This window comes from Myodes glareolus, chromosome 5 (assembly GCF_982192425.1).
Source record: "Myodes glareolus chromosome 5, mMyoGla1.1, whole genome shotgun sequence".
NCBI lineage: Eukaryota > Metazoa > Chordata > Mammalia > Rodentia > Cricetidae > Myodes > Myodes glareolus.
In genome coordinates this window covers 79351327-79365028 of record NC_142030.1, presented here as the reverse complement: position 1 = coordinate 79365028, position 13702 = coordinate 79351327, and the positions used below count along the sequence as shown (strand labels likewise).

Genomic DNA, 13702 nt, shown 5'->3' with positions numbered 1-13702 from the left:
GTGGGAAGCAGGGAGGTAAATAAAATATTTTAGAAGGCAGTTCTCTCCCTTGCTCTTTTCTCTCATGGCCTCTCCTATTGTCAGGGAGTTGGTTTACCCCATTTTTGCTTCTGCAGCTAATTCCTTCACTGATAGAAGAACTAGAGTTTCCAACTTTCATCCTGGAAAGGAAACCAGCAGTTTTCTAGGAACTTCAGAGCTTTGAGGCACAAGATTAGGACAACTGAGCATCCTGCCTTGTAGATTGGATAATTTCCAGTCCATTGATTGCATGCTAGTGATACCAGCTGTTCCTAGACTACTATTGAGGCTCTCAATCTAAAGGACAGAGTACCAGGTTCTCAGACTCAGGAATGATTTGGCTGTTGCGACTATTTTAAAATTTGCTTGGTAAAATCTGAATAAACAAATAAACAAATACATAAATTAGTAGTGTGGGTGTATTTTCCAAAATAAAGCTAGTAAAATCAAATCATAAATTTCATAATCAGAATAGAAAGCATGTGCCAACTTAGTTAAGTATATAGCACAATTATATTCTTTGGAAGAGACATACTTCTTATAAGAGATATAAATCCACCTAAGAAAATAATAAAAATCACCTTTCCAGAGGCTCTTTGAAATATATGGTAGTTTGTTTCTATATTTTAAAAAGTATAAATTATTAACATTAATATCAGTGACACTCTATAAATAAGATTTTCTATCTCAGTATCATTCAAAGATAAGTGCATGGAGATATTGGGAAAAACAAATGACATCAATAGACAAATTTGAGCAATTTTTTATTATTATAGATGCTAGAATTTGTTTACAAATTATCAACTAAAATGATAGCATTTAGTTATCTGAAAGTATACCATATTTAATACATGTACAGGTCCTGTAACACATTATAATTAAATATTTCTGTAATATGGATATATATGCCAATTACTGCATAATATAGTATTAGGCAAGAATTTTAAGAACATAATAGTGGGAAAACACAATTGGCTGATGCTGATGTTGTCAAGTTTGTAGATTTTTCTTATCATTGCTTCTCAATTTAAATTTCTAACCCAATTTTAAAATTCCCAATGTGAGACATAAAAAGTTTTGTGGAAGCATGTGGTCATCATCATCCAAGCACTGATTGGTGTTATTTCAGTGACACATTCATTTGCTGGGAAAGAATGTTGTCTTCTTAGTGGATATGTAGAGATATGCAACTATGAACATGCTCCAGTGACCAAGAATGTATCTCCATCTAATGGGGAATATTCATCAGTTAGAGTAAGTGTGAGTCCAGTCTCCCATATCTACCTGGGTTATGACTAATCTGTTTAATCTGTAGAGGGAAATGTGTTTCATGCAATTTTTGTTGCTGGTACCAATGCTGAAGTGATAGCTATTCTGGAGTCAGAATTAGTACACAACAACCTATGTCCATCCTTCCCCATGATAAGAAATAGACCATCTCTATATCCTGCAACCCATCATTAAATGCAATATCATATGGATATACAGTTATCTAAGTACATTTTCTATACCTAGAAAAAATGATCCAAACTAAACCTGATATAGCTGAAATGTTTACATTTTACTTCAACATGTTACAAAGCTCTTCTAGTGTCTTTTTACTGATGGTTAATGAAGAAATAAAGGCTTTTTTAATATTATGAATAGAATATCAAGATACATTTTTATAAAATATAGTGGAAGAAAGAGTGAATTATTTTAATGTAAAAATTATTACATTTTAAAAATACTATTGCCTGGTTATTTTAAAAGTATAATTTTTTTTACTGCACGCAAGCTGTGTTTTAGAAGCAGTTACACACATTTACCACCAAAATAAGGAATATTACTTCTACTTATAACCAAATGGCAACATCTGACTTTACATCTTGGAACTCATTGTAGGTAAATGACCGTGATCGTCTCCTAAGATTTGTTCGTCTCTGAGGTCTTCCTTCTATCAAATGTATGTAGATTTCGGATTTCAGAAAGCGTTTGTAACTGTCTTGTTCCATGAGCTGGTAGATTCTGCTTTGTGCCGCATCAAAACTTTGGAGAGTAGGCTGTGTGATGCTCTTAGCAATTACTTCTTTGGTATGAAAGTCAAGGTTAACCTGCATAAATAGGAAGAAGGTATAATTATAGGCTATCTAATACAACGTTTTTGAGAACATCTCATTGTCTTACAGTGTTGGAGGGGATATGGTATGTTTGGATATGGGGTTCATCCTCCGACTGTCTAGGAATATAGTCATACACTCTAGGTTTCTTACCTGGCTCTCCTATCTCTTTATTAATATTCATGCTTATTCCAACTCTGCACAATTGAATAATGGAATGGTAGCTTTCATATGATCATTATTTTAACTCACTCATTTTCACAGTGGGGAGCTAAAGTCTCAGAAGTTAAAGAGTTTAAGTTATAGGGAATGAGAAGCTTGGGGCTTGGTTGATCCTTCTGTTCAAGCTGCTACTTTTTTAAAATCATGTTATTTTTTTCTACAAGCAAAAATGTGTTGACAGATGAATAAGTATTTAACATACAATCTCCTATAATTAATTTTATTATATTCCTGTTGATGTATTTGGAATTAATACTATATTTTCAGGAAGCTATCCTGTTTTCCACTTATGGGTAACCATATAACTGGCTATATTTTTACATAATTAAGCAAACATCCTTTCTTAGATCAATATCTTTATATAGAGAGTATTGCTTTATGGAGTATGTAATAGTATTAAAGATTTTCCAGAAATTTGTTAATATAAGTATAATAATCAGGGTTTTGTTGCCACCCTGTAGCACTATTGGACAGTGATGGAATCTTTAGGAGGGAGGACTAGCTCAAAGAAGTTAGGTTCTTGAAGTCCTGCTTTGAGAAGGTGCTGGGATTCTGGTCTCTCTCTCAGTTTCTTTCTACTTCTTCCTATCCCCTGCTACCCCTCTCTACTTCCAGACATCATAAAGAGAGCAAGTTACTCTACCATGCATTTCTGCCATTACATTTAGATTTGTCACAGTGCCCAAACCAACAAAACTACATGTCCTTTGAAATGGGAGACAAAATATTTTCTTTTCTTTTTCTTTCATTTGAATGATCTTAGGTATTTGTCTAGTAAGCAAAATGTAGCATGATAGTGATAATTTGTAGTTGAATATTGAGAGCATTGGTTCCACTCTTTGATGTAGAAATACTGCTATACTGTTTATTCAATATAGTTAGAAACATCAAATCATTTAATATTTAATGACACCCAACATCTGCTAAACTTATAGTCAACTTATGGACTGTACTCATTTAGTTGTAATCAAAAGAAAGGACAATTGTTTTTCACTCAAAACACTGCCCAAGTTGAGTTACATCATTTTTCTATTAAATACTTTCCTTTGTGCTGTCCTAAGATGACAAAATAACTTCTTTGGGCAAGCAAAATATTACATAGGTAGATAAAATTATTTTTAAATTATATTTATTAATTTGAGGATATGAATGCTATAGAATAGTGTGAAGATCAGAGAACATATTAGGAGAGTTGGTTCCCTTTTTCCACAATGTGGGGTCTGGGCATTGAATTTGGGTCTTCAGTCTTGTAGATGAAAACCTTTAACTACTTTTAATGGTGCTGACTTAGTATAACCTTATAAAGTATTACATGATTTATAAACAGTGTTCAACATATTTATGTTAGTGTATCCTGTCTTTATCACCTTCAGAAATCTTTAGTTTCTAATTAGGAGTTCTTTCTACTAATGTAGTTAATAAGGATTATAGAAAGAATCAAAATGTCGCAACTTTATTTACTCTTTGTCTAACTCTGAAGATTGATTTTTATAGTTTTAATCCACAATAATGTTATATTCTGTCAATAAGTAAAAATCTGCAATTAACCAGTTTAACTTTAAACAATCTTGAGCTCTCTGGTAGAATGAATGGGGTGAAAACAGAACCCATGAATATGTTAAGGAGTCACATGTGTTTTAATTTATCACTGTACCTCTTTTGGAGCATCGTTCTGAATGAATTTCTCATATATTGCTTTGGCCTTTAGGATGACTTGTTGAGGTTCCTTGCATTTCTTGAAATCTTCACAGGCTACCCAAAATTCAATGTTTTCCTCACTGAATTCAGTTTTAAGAAATCTAGTAAAAGAATTCAGTCCATCTGCCGAAACCAAATAATATTTTGTTACTATGAAACAGTCATACTACTTGATATTAAAACATAGGCAAGTACTAACAGTAGAAGTTAGTCTCCTCATTCTACATGGCCCTGCACCTTTACTCAGTATGTGTGAGGTGCTTCATATAAAATAACTTTTTGAACAAATGAAGGAGGGCACTGTTTTTATGAAATAGGGCTAAACTACACGTACATCTAAAGCTTCAGGAGTAAAAGGAATTCTTCTACACAGCCCAATTTACATCTCTTCTATTTATGACACAGAAGGATTGTTCTATAGACTTCCGAAGTCTTTTCTCTTGGATTCTGTTCTTCCCACCATCAGACCATGCTTCTGGTACTGGAGACCCTCAACTTCTGTTTCCATTGTCTCTACATTTCCAAATTCTACACTGTCTATCTCTTTTTCCAAGTTTTTCCATCAAATTTACACTGCTTGCCAGTTCCGAATATGAACAGGCTCAAATTCTCAGGCCTTACATATTCCATGAGACTTCTCACATGCTTTGAAGGAAATAATTCATGATGGAAAGAGAATGAAATAAAGCATAATTTAGTATATGTATTTGTGAAAATTCGGAGGAATATAAAATCAAATACTATTTTCTAAATATTTTATGAAGTATATATTTTAAAACTAAAAAAATAAGATACATATGTAAAGCAGCAACTAGACATTTACCATTTAAACATTTAAATACATACTGTTTCTGTCCTTTTGTCTTATATACCATAAGTGCTTGAGACAGTTAATAAGTTCTAAAAAAATTACCTGGACTCAAAATTATGATTGCCTACCTCCTATGTGTCTTTGAGTGGATTTTTTCTTGACACAGTCAAGTTTCTGAATATTTAAAATTAAGAAAATGATCTCCACCGGACAGAGCTAACTGGTAAATTGGATGTGCTGACCTTTGCAAAGTGCTCAAAAAGTGACTGGTACGTGATAGCTACTCCATCGTGGTGGTGGTGGAAATGACGAGGATGGTAATATTTGTGGTCATTACAAATAACTTATGTTTAACCATGAAAAGCTTCTTTAGGTAAAATGTAACAACCTTCAAATTCAACTATAAGACATTCTGACTTTAAGCTTGTGTTTTTTCAACTGCTTTGGCTATCTTTTCTTTTTCTGGTTATGAGACTTTTTCAAATTGAGATTATAGGCTGAAATGGGAAAATCTAATGAAAAGACAGTATTGTTGAAGAAAAGAACTACACAACATACTGAACATGGAAAAATTCAGTCAGTGCCTCCATAGTACTTTACCTCCACAAGCTAGTATTCTTGGCTATATGATCATACTGTGAACCCTAAGTTTGTATTAATCAAATACAACCTGGGGACAAGAGGTGGAGCCAACAACTAGCTGACAAGAAGCATTCATAGAGATAGGGAGTCTGGAAAATGGATAGAAAAATGCACAGGAAGTAGTAGGGAGGGACTTTTGAGTGTGGGTTGTTCGCTGAAAAGGAAGGTCAGCTGGCTGCTTTTAGCCCTGTCAGAGCCGGACAGTTTTTACCCCAGTATCTGACTTGCAAGGCTTTATTGGTAAAATAAAACAATTAGGGGCTTAATTAAAAACTGTATTTGGCTGCAGAGGTGGTTCTTTCAGGACTTGCCTCCACCTGAGCAGTGGGGAAGTGATTGCAGGGTCCCAGGCAGTAGCTGAAATAGCAGTAGATTCGGGTGTAGCTGCTTTGCTGAGGACAAAGCAGAATGCTACCAAAGTAGAAATGCAAACACAAAGCCAGCCACAAAACTCTTTGATCTACAACGATGTTCTGCCTGCAAGATATGCTAGTACAAAGATGGCACAGAGCTTGTAAGAGAAATCAATCAATAATTGATTTGACTTAAGATCACTCTATGATATGAAAACAGTACTCAACACTGCTTGGGTGACCAAGAACCTGAGACTAGAGAGCCCAGAGATCTAGAGTAAAAAGAAATACTACTGTCTACAAATGAGGAATGTAGCAATAAAATGACTCATGAAGACATTCTGCTATACCCCTAGATCAGCGCCTTGCTCAGCCATCATCAGAGAAGCATTTTCCTGCAGCAGATGAGAACAAATAGAGGGACCCACAGCCAGACATGCCGAGAGTGAGGGATCCTAGAACACTCAGTCCTAAATGGGATGTCTCCCTCAATTCCTCCACTCAGGGACAAGAGAATTTGGTGGAAAAGTACAAGAGCCCGAGAGACTGGAAGACACCAAGGAAACAAGGCCCCCTAGATCAACAGGACTGATGCAAATGTGAACTCACAGAGACCAAGGCAACATGCACAGGGACTACATTGGACACTTTGGAGAGGGTCCAAAGTTAAAAGAGGAATTGAAGAGATGCCTCCATCCCTAGTACAGAAAACCATCTTCAGTTGACAACCACTTGCAGAAGGATATTTAGTTTCTCCAAGAATGCCTTACTGGGAAACAAACCACTCTTAAGGGTGGGTTTCATACCCAGCAACAGTCAACAGAAAACAACTTCTTTAACATCTTTGGAAGTTTCTTGTTTCATAATGTGTCAGGGCCTTTTCTTTTTCCTTTTAAATTTTATCTTTTAGTTTAAATTTTTTCTCCCTTTCTAAATTCCCTTTTAATTTTTTTTTTAAATTTCAGGCCCTTTCTGTGTATATAATGGCTTCTGGTTTTGTGTTTTTATAGGATTCCTGTGAGGTAAAACAAGTAAGATTTTGCATCTAATCTGTTTCTTGTACTTTTTTTCTTGGGATATTTTTTGTCTGTTTTCTATATTTATCTAATTCCTATGTGTTTGTTTTAGTTTTTTCTTATTATATTTTATTTTATTATTATCCTTTAGAAGTCTGTTTCTAGTGAGAGAAAGAAAGGGCATGGATATGGGTTTATGTGTGAAGAGTAGAGGGAGGGAAAACATAATCAGGATATATTATTTGAGAAAAAAATCTATTTTTGTTAAAAGGAAAAATATGCAATAAGTATTTTTATGCATTTTTATGACGAAAGAAAATATCTATTAGAGAATTGTAATTAGTAAGACAATTCAGTCTATATTATCCTGTACGACTCTTTTTATCTTTCTGTCCTCAATTATCACCTCATTTTATCTTTTCTTGGTCTCCTTTTTAGACAGTAGGATATGCTGGATGACATGGAGACAAGAGAATCATAAGTTAGAGTTCATAGATTTTTTAAAATTATGTGAAAAGTTACATGTACTATATCTTGATAATTTATCTTTTAAACATAGGTTTTCATTTGTAATTAGCGCAAAAATTTGAAACTGCTTGCTTGTATTGGAGTGGTGTTGTAGAAAAAGCATCGAGAGAAGGGAAATATACTTCATGCGGACTTTTAGATAAACTTCCTTAGAGGAAATGACTTTTGAGTTGGAATGAAAGTATTTTTACATACTGTCTTTGGATTTTGTTTCACTTTCTAGTTATAAAATGGTTCAACTATGTTTATAACAGCATTGTTTGTTCTAGCCAGAACCTGGAAACAATCCAAATGCCCCTCGACCAAAGAATGGATAAGGAAAATGTAGTACATTTACACAATGGAGTACTACACAGCAGAAAAAATAATGACATCTTGAAATTGCAGGCAAATGGATTGAACTAGAAAACATCATGGTGAGGTAACCCAGACCCAGAAAGACAATTGTCATATGTACTCATGCATTGCTAGTTTTTAAACAAAAAGCAAAGAAAACCAGCCTACAAATCACAATCCCAGAGAACCTAGATAACAATAAGGACTCTAAGAGAGACATACATGGATCTAATCTACATGGGAAGTAGAAAAAGACAAGATCTCCTGAGTAAATTGGAAGAATAGGGACCATGGCAGAAGTTTGAAAGGGAGGGGAGCAGAGAAAAATGTATAGCTCAATAAAATCAATACAAAAAAGAAAAAAATCTTTTTTTTTTCTGTTGCTACAGGTAAGTTGTTACGTGGGGAAGATTTGTCAGCCATATTTGAACATTTAGACAGATGTATAATACTGAACTAACTTTTCCTTTAAAATATTTCTTTTTCAAATTCAAAGTCTTTTTTTCTCTTCTTTCTCACACTCATGCTCAAGTCCACACATACTGTGGTGGTTAGATTAAAAATGAATCATATAGGTACATAGCAAGTTGCGCTTCTAGGAGATGTGGCCTTGTTGGTGTAGGTGTGGCTTTGTTAGGGGCGAGTGTCACTGGGGACAGGCTTTGAGGTCTCAGATGCTCAAGGCCTGCTGCCTGCCTATCCAGATATAGAACTCTCAGTTCCTTGAAAGGTGCCTTGTCTGCCTGCATGCCACCATGTTTCTTATCATAACAGTAATGGACTAAGCCTCTGAAACTGTATGCCAGTTCCATTAAATGTTTTCCTTTATATGAGTTGTCATGGTCATGGTGTCTCTTTATATCAATATAAACCCAAACGGTGGTTTGAATAAAATGATGCCCATCGGTGCATCGGGAATGGCACCATTCGGAGATGTGGCTTTGTTGGTGGAAGTGCATCACTGCCGGGTGGTCTTTGAGGTCTCAGGAGCTCAGGCTTGTCTAGTGTGGCATTGTCACTTCCTGCAACCTGCAGAATCGGATGTAGAACTCTCAGCTACCTCTTCAGCACTGTGTTTGTCTACACACCACTTTGCTTCCTAACATTATGATAACGAACTAAACCTCTGAACTGCTAGCCAGCCCCAATTAAGTGTTTTTCTTTATAAGAGTTGTCATGGTCATGGTGTCTCTTCACAGCAATAGAAATCTTAACTAAGACACCAAGAAAGACACATAGTTGTGGCAGAGTTTCCTGCTGGCCTGGCACCAAAGAGTTGACAACCAGCACCAACCCCTGTTGGGCCAAACTGGTCTAGTTCTGGAGTTAGCACCCAGCCCTAATCCATCCTTTATGTTACAGATACCTTTGTTGTCCTATGTGAACCTTGTCTGAGTGCTTCCCATGGATTCAAAGCTGTGCAAAACTTGGTTAGAGGGCAACCCAGAAAGCTGTGGTACCTCCTGAATCAGATATTTGCACCAGGCATTGTATTTAGGTTGTTATGGGCATATGGGATATACTGGCTAAAATGTAAATATAGGAAAACATAAAATTGCCCTGGGCTACATGAAAGGGTTTCAGTCCAACGGGGGTGAGATCTTTGCAGTTGTAAAGTTTAAGTTCATTCTCAAACTGTCTCTGAGTCTTCATTCACAAACCCGTGTGAACCCATACACACTTCAATATTACACACACACACACACACACACACACACACAAGCAAACTATCCATATAGTCCTCAAAATACAAATGTAACATATTAAATCTTCATGACGACACTTGTATTTATATTTTCAGGATGAACCTTTGATATTGGATAATTAGGGGCACCTGGGAGGGTTTTGAGAAAGTAGAGAAAGCGAAAGACAAATGATGTAATTATAATTCCCTCAAATAAAAAATTATTTGTAAGATATAATTCACTTTAATAAGGTTTTAAAACATCTTATCTCCATGTCCAGTGTCTGAGCTATTCTCTGAATCTGTCTGTCATGTTTTAACTTTCTCTGTTCTTCAGTAAGCTTCAACTTAAGAATTCAGAAGGTTGTATTGTTCTACTTTCTCTTCAGTGCTGCCTGCTCCTTTTTCTTAGACTCTTCCTCCGTGTCAACATTTTTTTCCCTGAAACTTCTCTTTCTTGTTGTACTTTTTATACTTTTTTTGAACTTGAAGGAGAGAAAAAACTTCAGAAACAATGAAACTTTTCTGAACTAAAAGATTTATTGGGGGGGGTTGTTGAGACAGGGTTTCTCAGTAGTGTTGGAGCTGTCCTGGAACTTTCTCATATCAAATCACAAGAAATTATCAAAAGAAAAAAATCTCCTGACATCAAATATTCCTCTAGCTAATAAAGTCTGTTTTCTCTTAGAAAATATAAAATTTTTGATTAATATTGATGAGTTTTAAACATTAAAAGATTACAATTGTTTCTTCAATACTATCAGTCATAATTAATCATACTAGAAACACATTCAAAGATAAAAGGAGGCTAAAGGAACTTTTGACCACCAGGCCATCACTACAAAAGAAACGAGAAGAAATGTGTCAGTCTAAAGAAAAAATATATAAACAACTAAAGAGACTACAAGAAGGAAAGAAATTATGGTATGACAAAAGAAAGGCTAATTAAACAAAAGCAGGTCTATGCTATAGGACAATGACAAATACATATCTTTCAACAATAACTCTAAATATCAATGGACTCATATTACCCATCAAAAGAGACAAAATAGTACATTGAGTTTGAAAACAAATTCCTTCTTTTTGTGACCTTTAAGAAACATACCTTAGCACAACAGAGAATCAAGGACTTACTTGAAATAAAAATATGGAAGAAAATATTCCAAGAAAATGCAACCAGGAATCAAGCAGGTATTTGTAGTGATACTTCATTTATATTTTAATAAATAAAGTTTGCTTGAAGTTCAAAGAGTAAAAGAACCACACTGATCAGGCAGTGTTGACACAGACTGTTAATCTAAGTAGCCACATTAGTTTGCCATAGAAACCAGGTGGTAGTGGTGCACATGTTTAATCTCAGCACTAGAGAGGAATATAAGACAAGAGGAGACACCTCTCACTCACAATCTCATTCTGAGATTCTTGGAAGCAGGATCAGCATTTTAGACCGAGGTAGAAGTAAGAGCTAGTGGCTGGCTGTTTTGCTTTTCTGACATTCAGGTTGAACCCCAATTTCTGTCTCTGGGTTTTTATTAATTGTGCTACAGGTATTGTTCATTTAATATCTGACATAATAGACTCGAAACCAATTTTTGTCAGATGTCATATTTACTTAGATGGTGGTTACTTCATATTGATCAGAGTAACAATCCATAATGAAGAAATTACACTTGTAAAGATATATTTTATAAATTAAATCCATACAGTTTTCTTAAGGATACACTGCTAGTTCTAAAGTCATAAAACAGTCCCAGCTTAGTGTGTAATTTAATTACCATGTTCTAACCATTTAGTAGAAAAACTACACAAAACATGAATAAAAATAATAACTCCTGGTTTCAAAAACATCTAAAGTAAAATAGACCTAAACAAATGATTATAGAATATTCCACCCAAATATCAAAGCATATAGTTTCTTCTCAGGACCCTATGGAATCTTCTTTAAAAGATAGGGCATATTAAAACACTATGGAATAAAAAAATAAACATAAGAAATTGAAATGGCACTCTGTTTTCTATTTGACCAAAATGGAATAGAACTTTAAATCAACAGCATGAGAAACTACACAAAATACTCATACCTATAAAGATTAGAAAATATACTAGTGAGTGATTAATAGGTATTACAGAAATCAAGAAGAGAATGAGATATATTCTACAATTAAATAACAATAAAACCACAGAACACTTAAATATATGGGAAATAATGAATATAGTTTACAAAGGAAGTTTATAGCACTAAGTGTGTACAATGAAAAGAAATATCAGAGATATTAAATAAATGGACATGTGGTAAATTTTTATGCATTAAAATAAGAAATAAATACAAACAAAAAAATGAGAACAAGACAATCCCAAAACAATGGATAGAGAGAAATAACAAAGTTTGGAACAAAATTAACAAAATAGAAATAAAAATTCTAATCAAAGAAATCACTAAAATGAAGAGTTTACTTTTTAAATGTAAATAAAATCGAAAAACTCCTACTTAAGTTACCAAAAGAAAGAGAAAAAGTGACCCAAATTAGCTAATTAGAAATGAATAGGGAGACATTAGAACACATACTAAGGAAATCTGATGTATCACAGAAAAATATTTTAAAGTTTTTATTTCAATACATTGTAAAATCAAAAAGAAATGGATTCACTTCTAGCTGCATGTGACCTACCAAAATTAGACCAACATAACGTAATTATTTAAACACATCAATGACCGTCAATGAAATAGAAAAAGCAATTAAATATGTTCAAACTAAAGAAATTTTAGGGACAGATGAATTCAGCTTTAAATTCTACAATAACTAATACTGGTGTCACTGAAATGATATAAAGTAGAGAAGGAAGAACACTTCTGTACTGGCTGGTTGTGTGTATAAACTTAACACAAGCTATATTCATCAGAGCGGAAGGAGTCTCAGTTTAGAAAATGTCTCCATGAGATACCAGCAGTAAGGTCTTTCCTCAATTAGTGATCAATGGGGGAAGGTCCAACCAATTGTGGGTGGGACATCTCTGGACTAGTGGTGCTAGGTTCTGTAAAAATACAGGCTGAGCAACCCATATGAAGCAAGCCAGTAAGGAGTTTCCCCTTCATGACCTCTGCATCAGCTCCTGCCTCCAGGTTTCAGCCCTTCTTGAGTTCCTGTTCTAATTTCCTCCAATGATGGACTATGGTCCAGAAGTGTAAGCCCAACAAGCCCTTTTCCTCCCAGTTTGCTTTTCCATTGTGCTTGTTTGTTGCAGCAATAGAAACTCTAACTAAGGCAACTTTTAAATTCTTTTTACAAATCAAATATTACCTGGATATGAATAAACCAGATAAAGACAGAGCCATGAAGAACCAGATAAAGACATAGGCATTTGAACACAGAAAAAAGACAGGACCATATGAAAACCAACAAATCACTGAGCTTTATAGACTAATCTTCCTGATGAACATAGATGCAAGAATTGTTTAAAAAAAAAGCAAGTGAAAACCAAGTCAAGAACCATCCAAGCAATCATGCACCATGATCAAGTTGTCTTTATTCCAATGAAGCAGCAATGGTTTAAAATATGTAAATCAATATTCAACTTGATGCAGCAAAGTCATTTGCCAAAATTCAACCTCCATGGTAAAAGTCTGGAGGTACTAAATATGGAAGGGAAATATCTTAATATAATGAAGTCTGTCTATAACAAAATAATAAACATCATCATTTAAAATAGAAAATTATTGTATCATTTCTCTTAAGGGTGCCCACTTATAACATTATTATTCAATATACGGCCAAAGTTCTACCTAAAGGAATAAGACAAGAGAAGGATATAAAAGGCATAAAAATAGGAAAAGAAGATGTCAAAAAATCTCTAAAAATCACATGATTCTATAAATGAGATATCTCAATATTTTCAACTAATGTTTTTGAAAATAATAAGCTCTTTTTATCAAAGAGACTATGTGGCAAAACTGATTGACCCAAATCAGTATTCCTCATTTATGCCAATGACTAATACAATGAGAAACAATTAATGAAATTAATTTCAACCTTAATAGCCTAAACACATGTAGAAATAAACCTAACAAAGTAAATAAAAGACCTATTCAATTAAGATTTCAAATATATAAGGAAATAAATTGATGAAGACAATAGGAGATTGAGAAACCTCTAGTGCTTATGGACTGATATAATATTGTGAAATGACCACCATTCTCAGAGAAGTCTATACTCAGTGCAATTAGAATCAAAATTCCAATGCAGTTCTTTAGGGCAGTTAACAATAAAAACAGTCTTACCCATGAAATGACACTA

General features: G+C 34.3%; 1 protein-coding gene across 2 annotated transcripts in view; it reads right to left on the bottom strand.

The window, feature by feature from the left end:
* Positions 1-769: 769 nt before the first annotated feature.
* The window catches only part of Rgs18 (regulator of G protein signaling 18), a 28523-nt gene continuing 15590 nt past the window's right edge, over positions 770-13702 (bottom strand). For both annotated transcript variants that reach the window (XM_085688144.1, XM_048431004.3), the window contains 2 exons: positions 3997-4163; positions 770-2114 (listed from right to left, as the gene is read on the bottom strand). In XM_085688144.1, coding sequence (XP_085544270.1) covers positions 1857-2114; positions 3997-4163 — 425 coding nt within the window. In that variant the 3' untranslated portion in view covers positions 770-1856. The remainder of the gene's footprint in view (positions 2115-3996; positions 4164-13702) is intronic.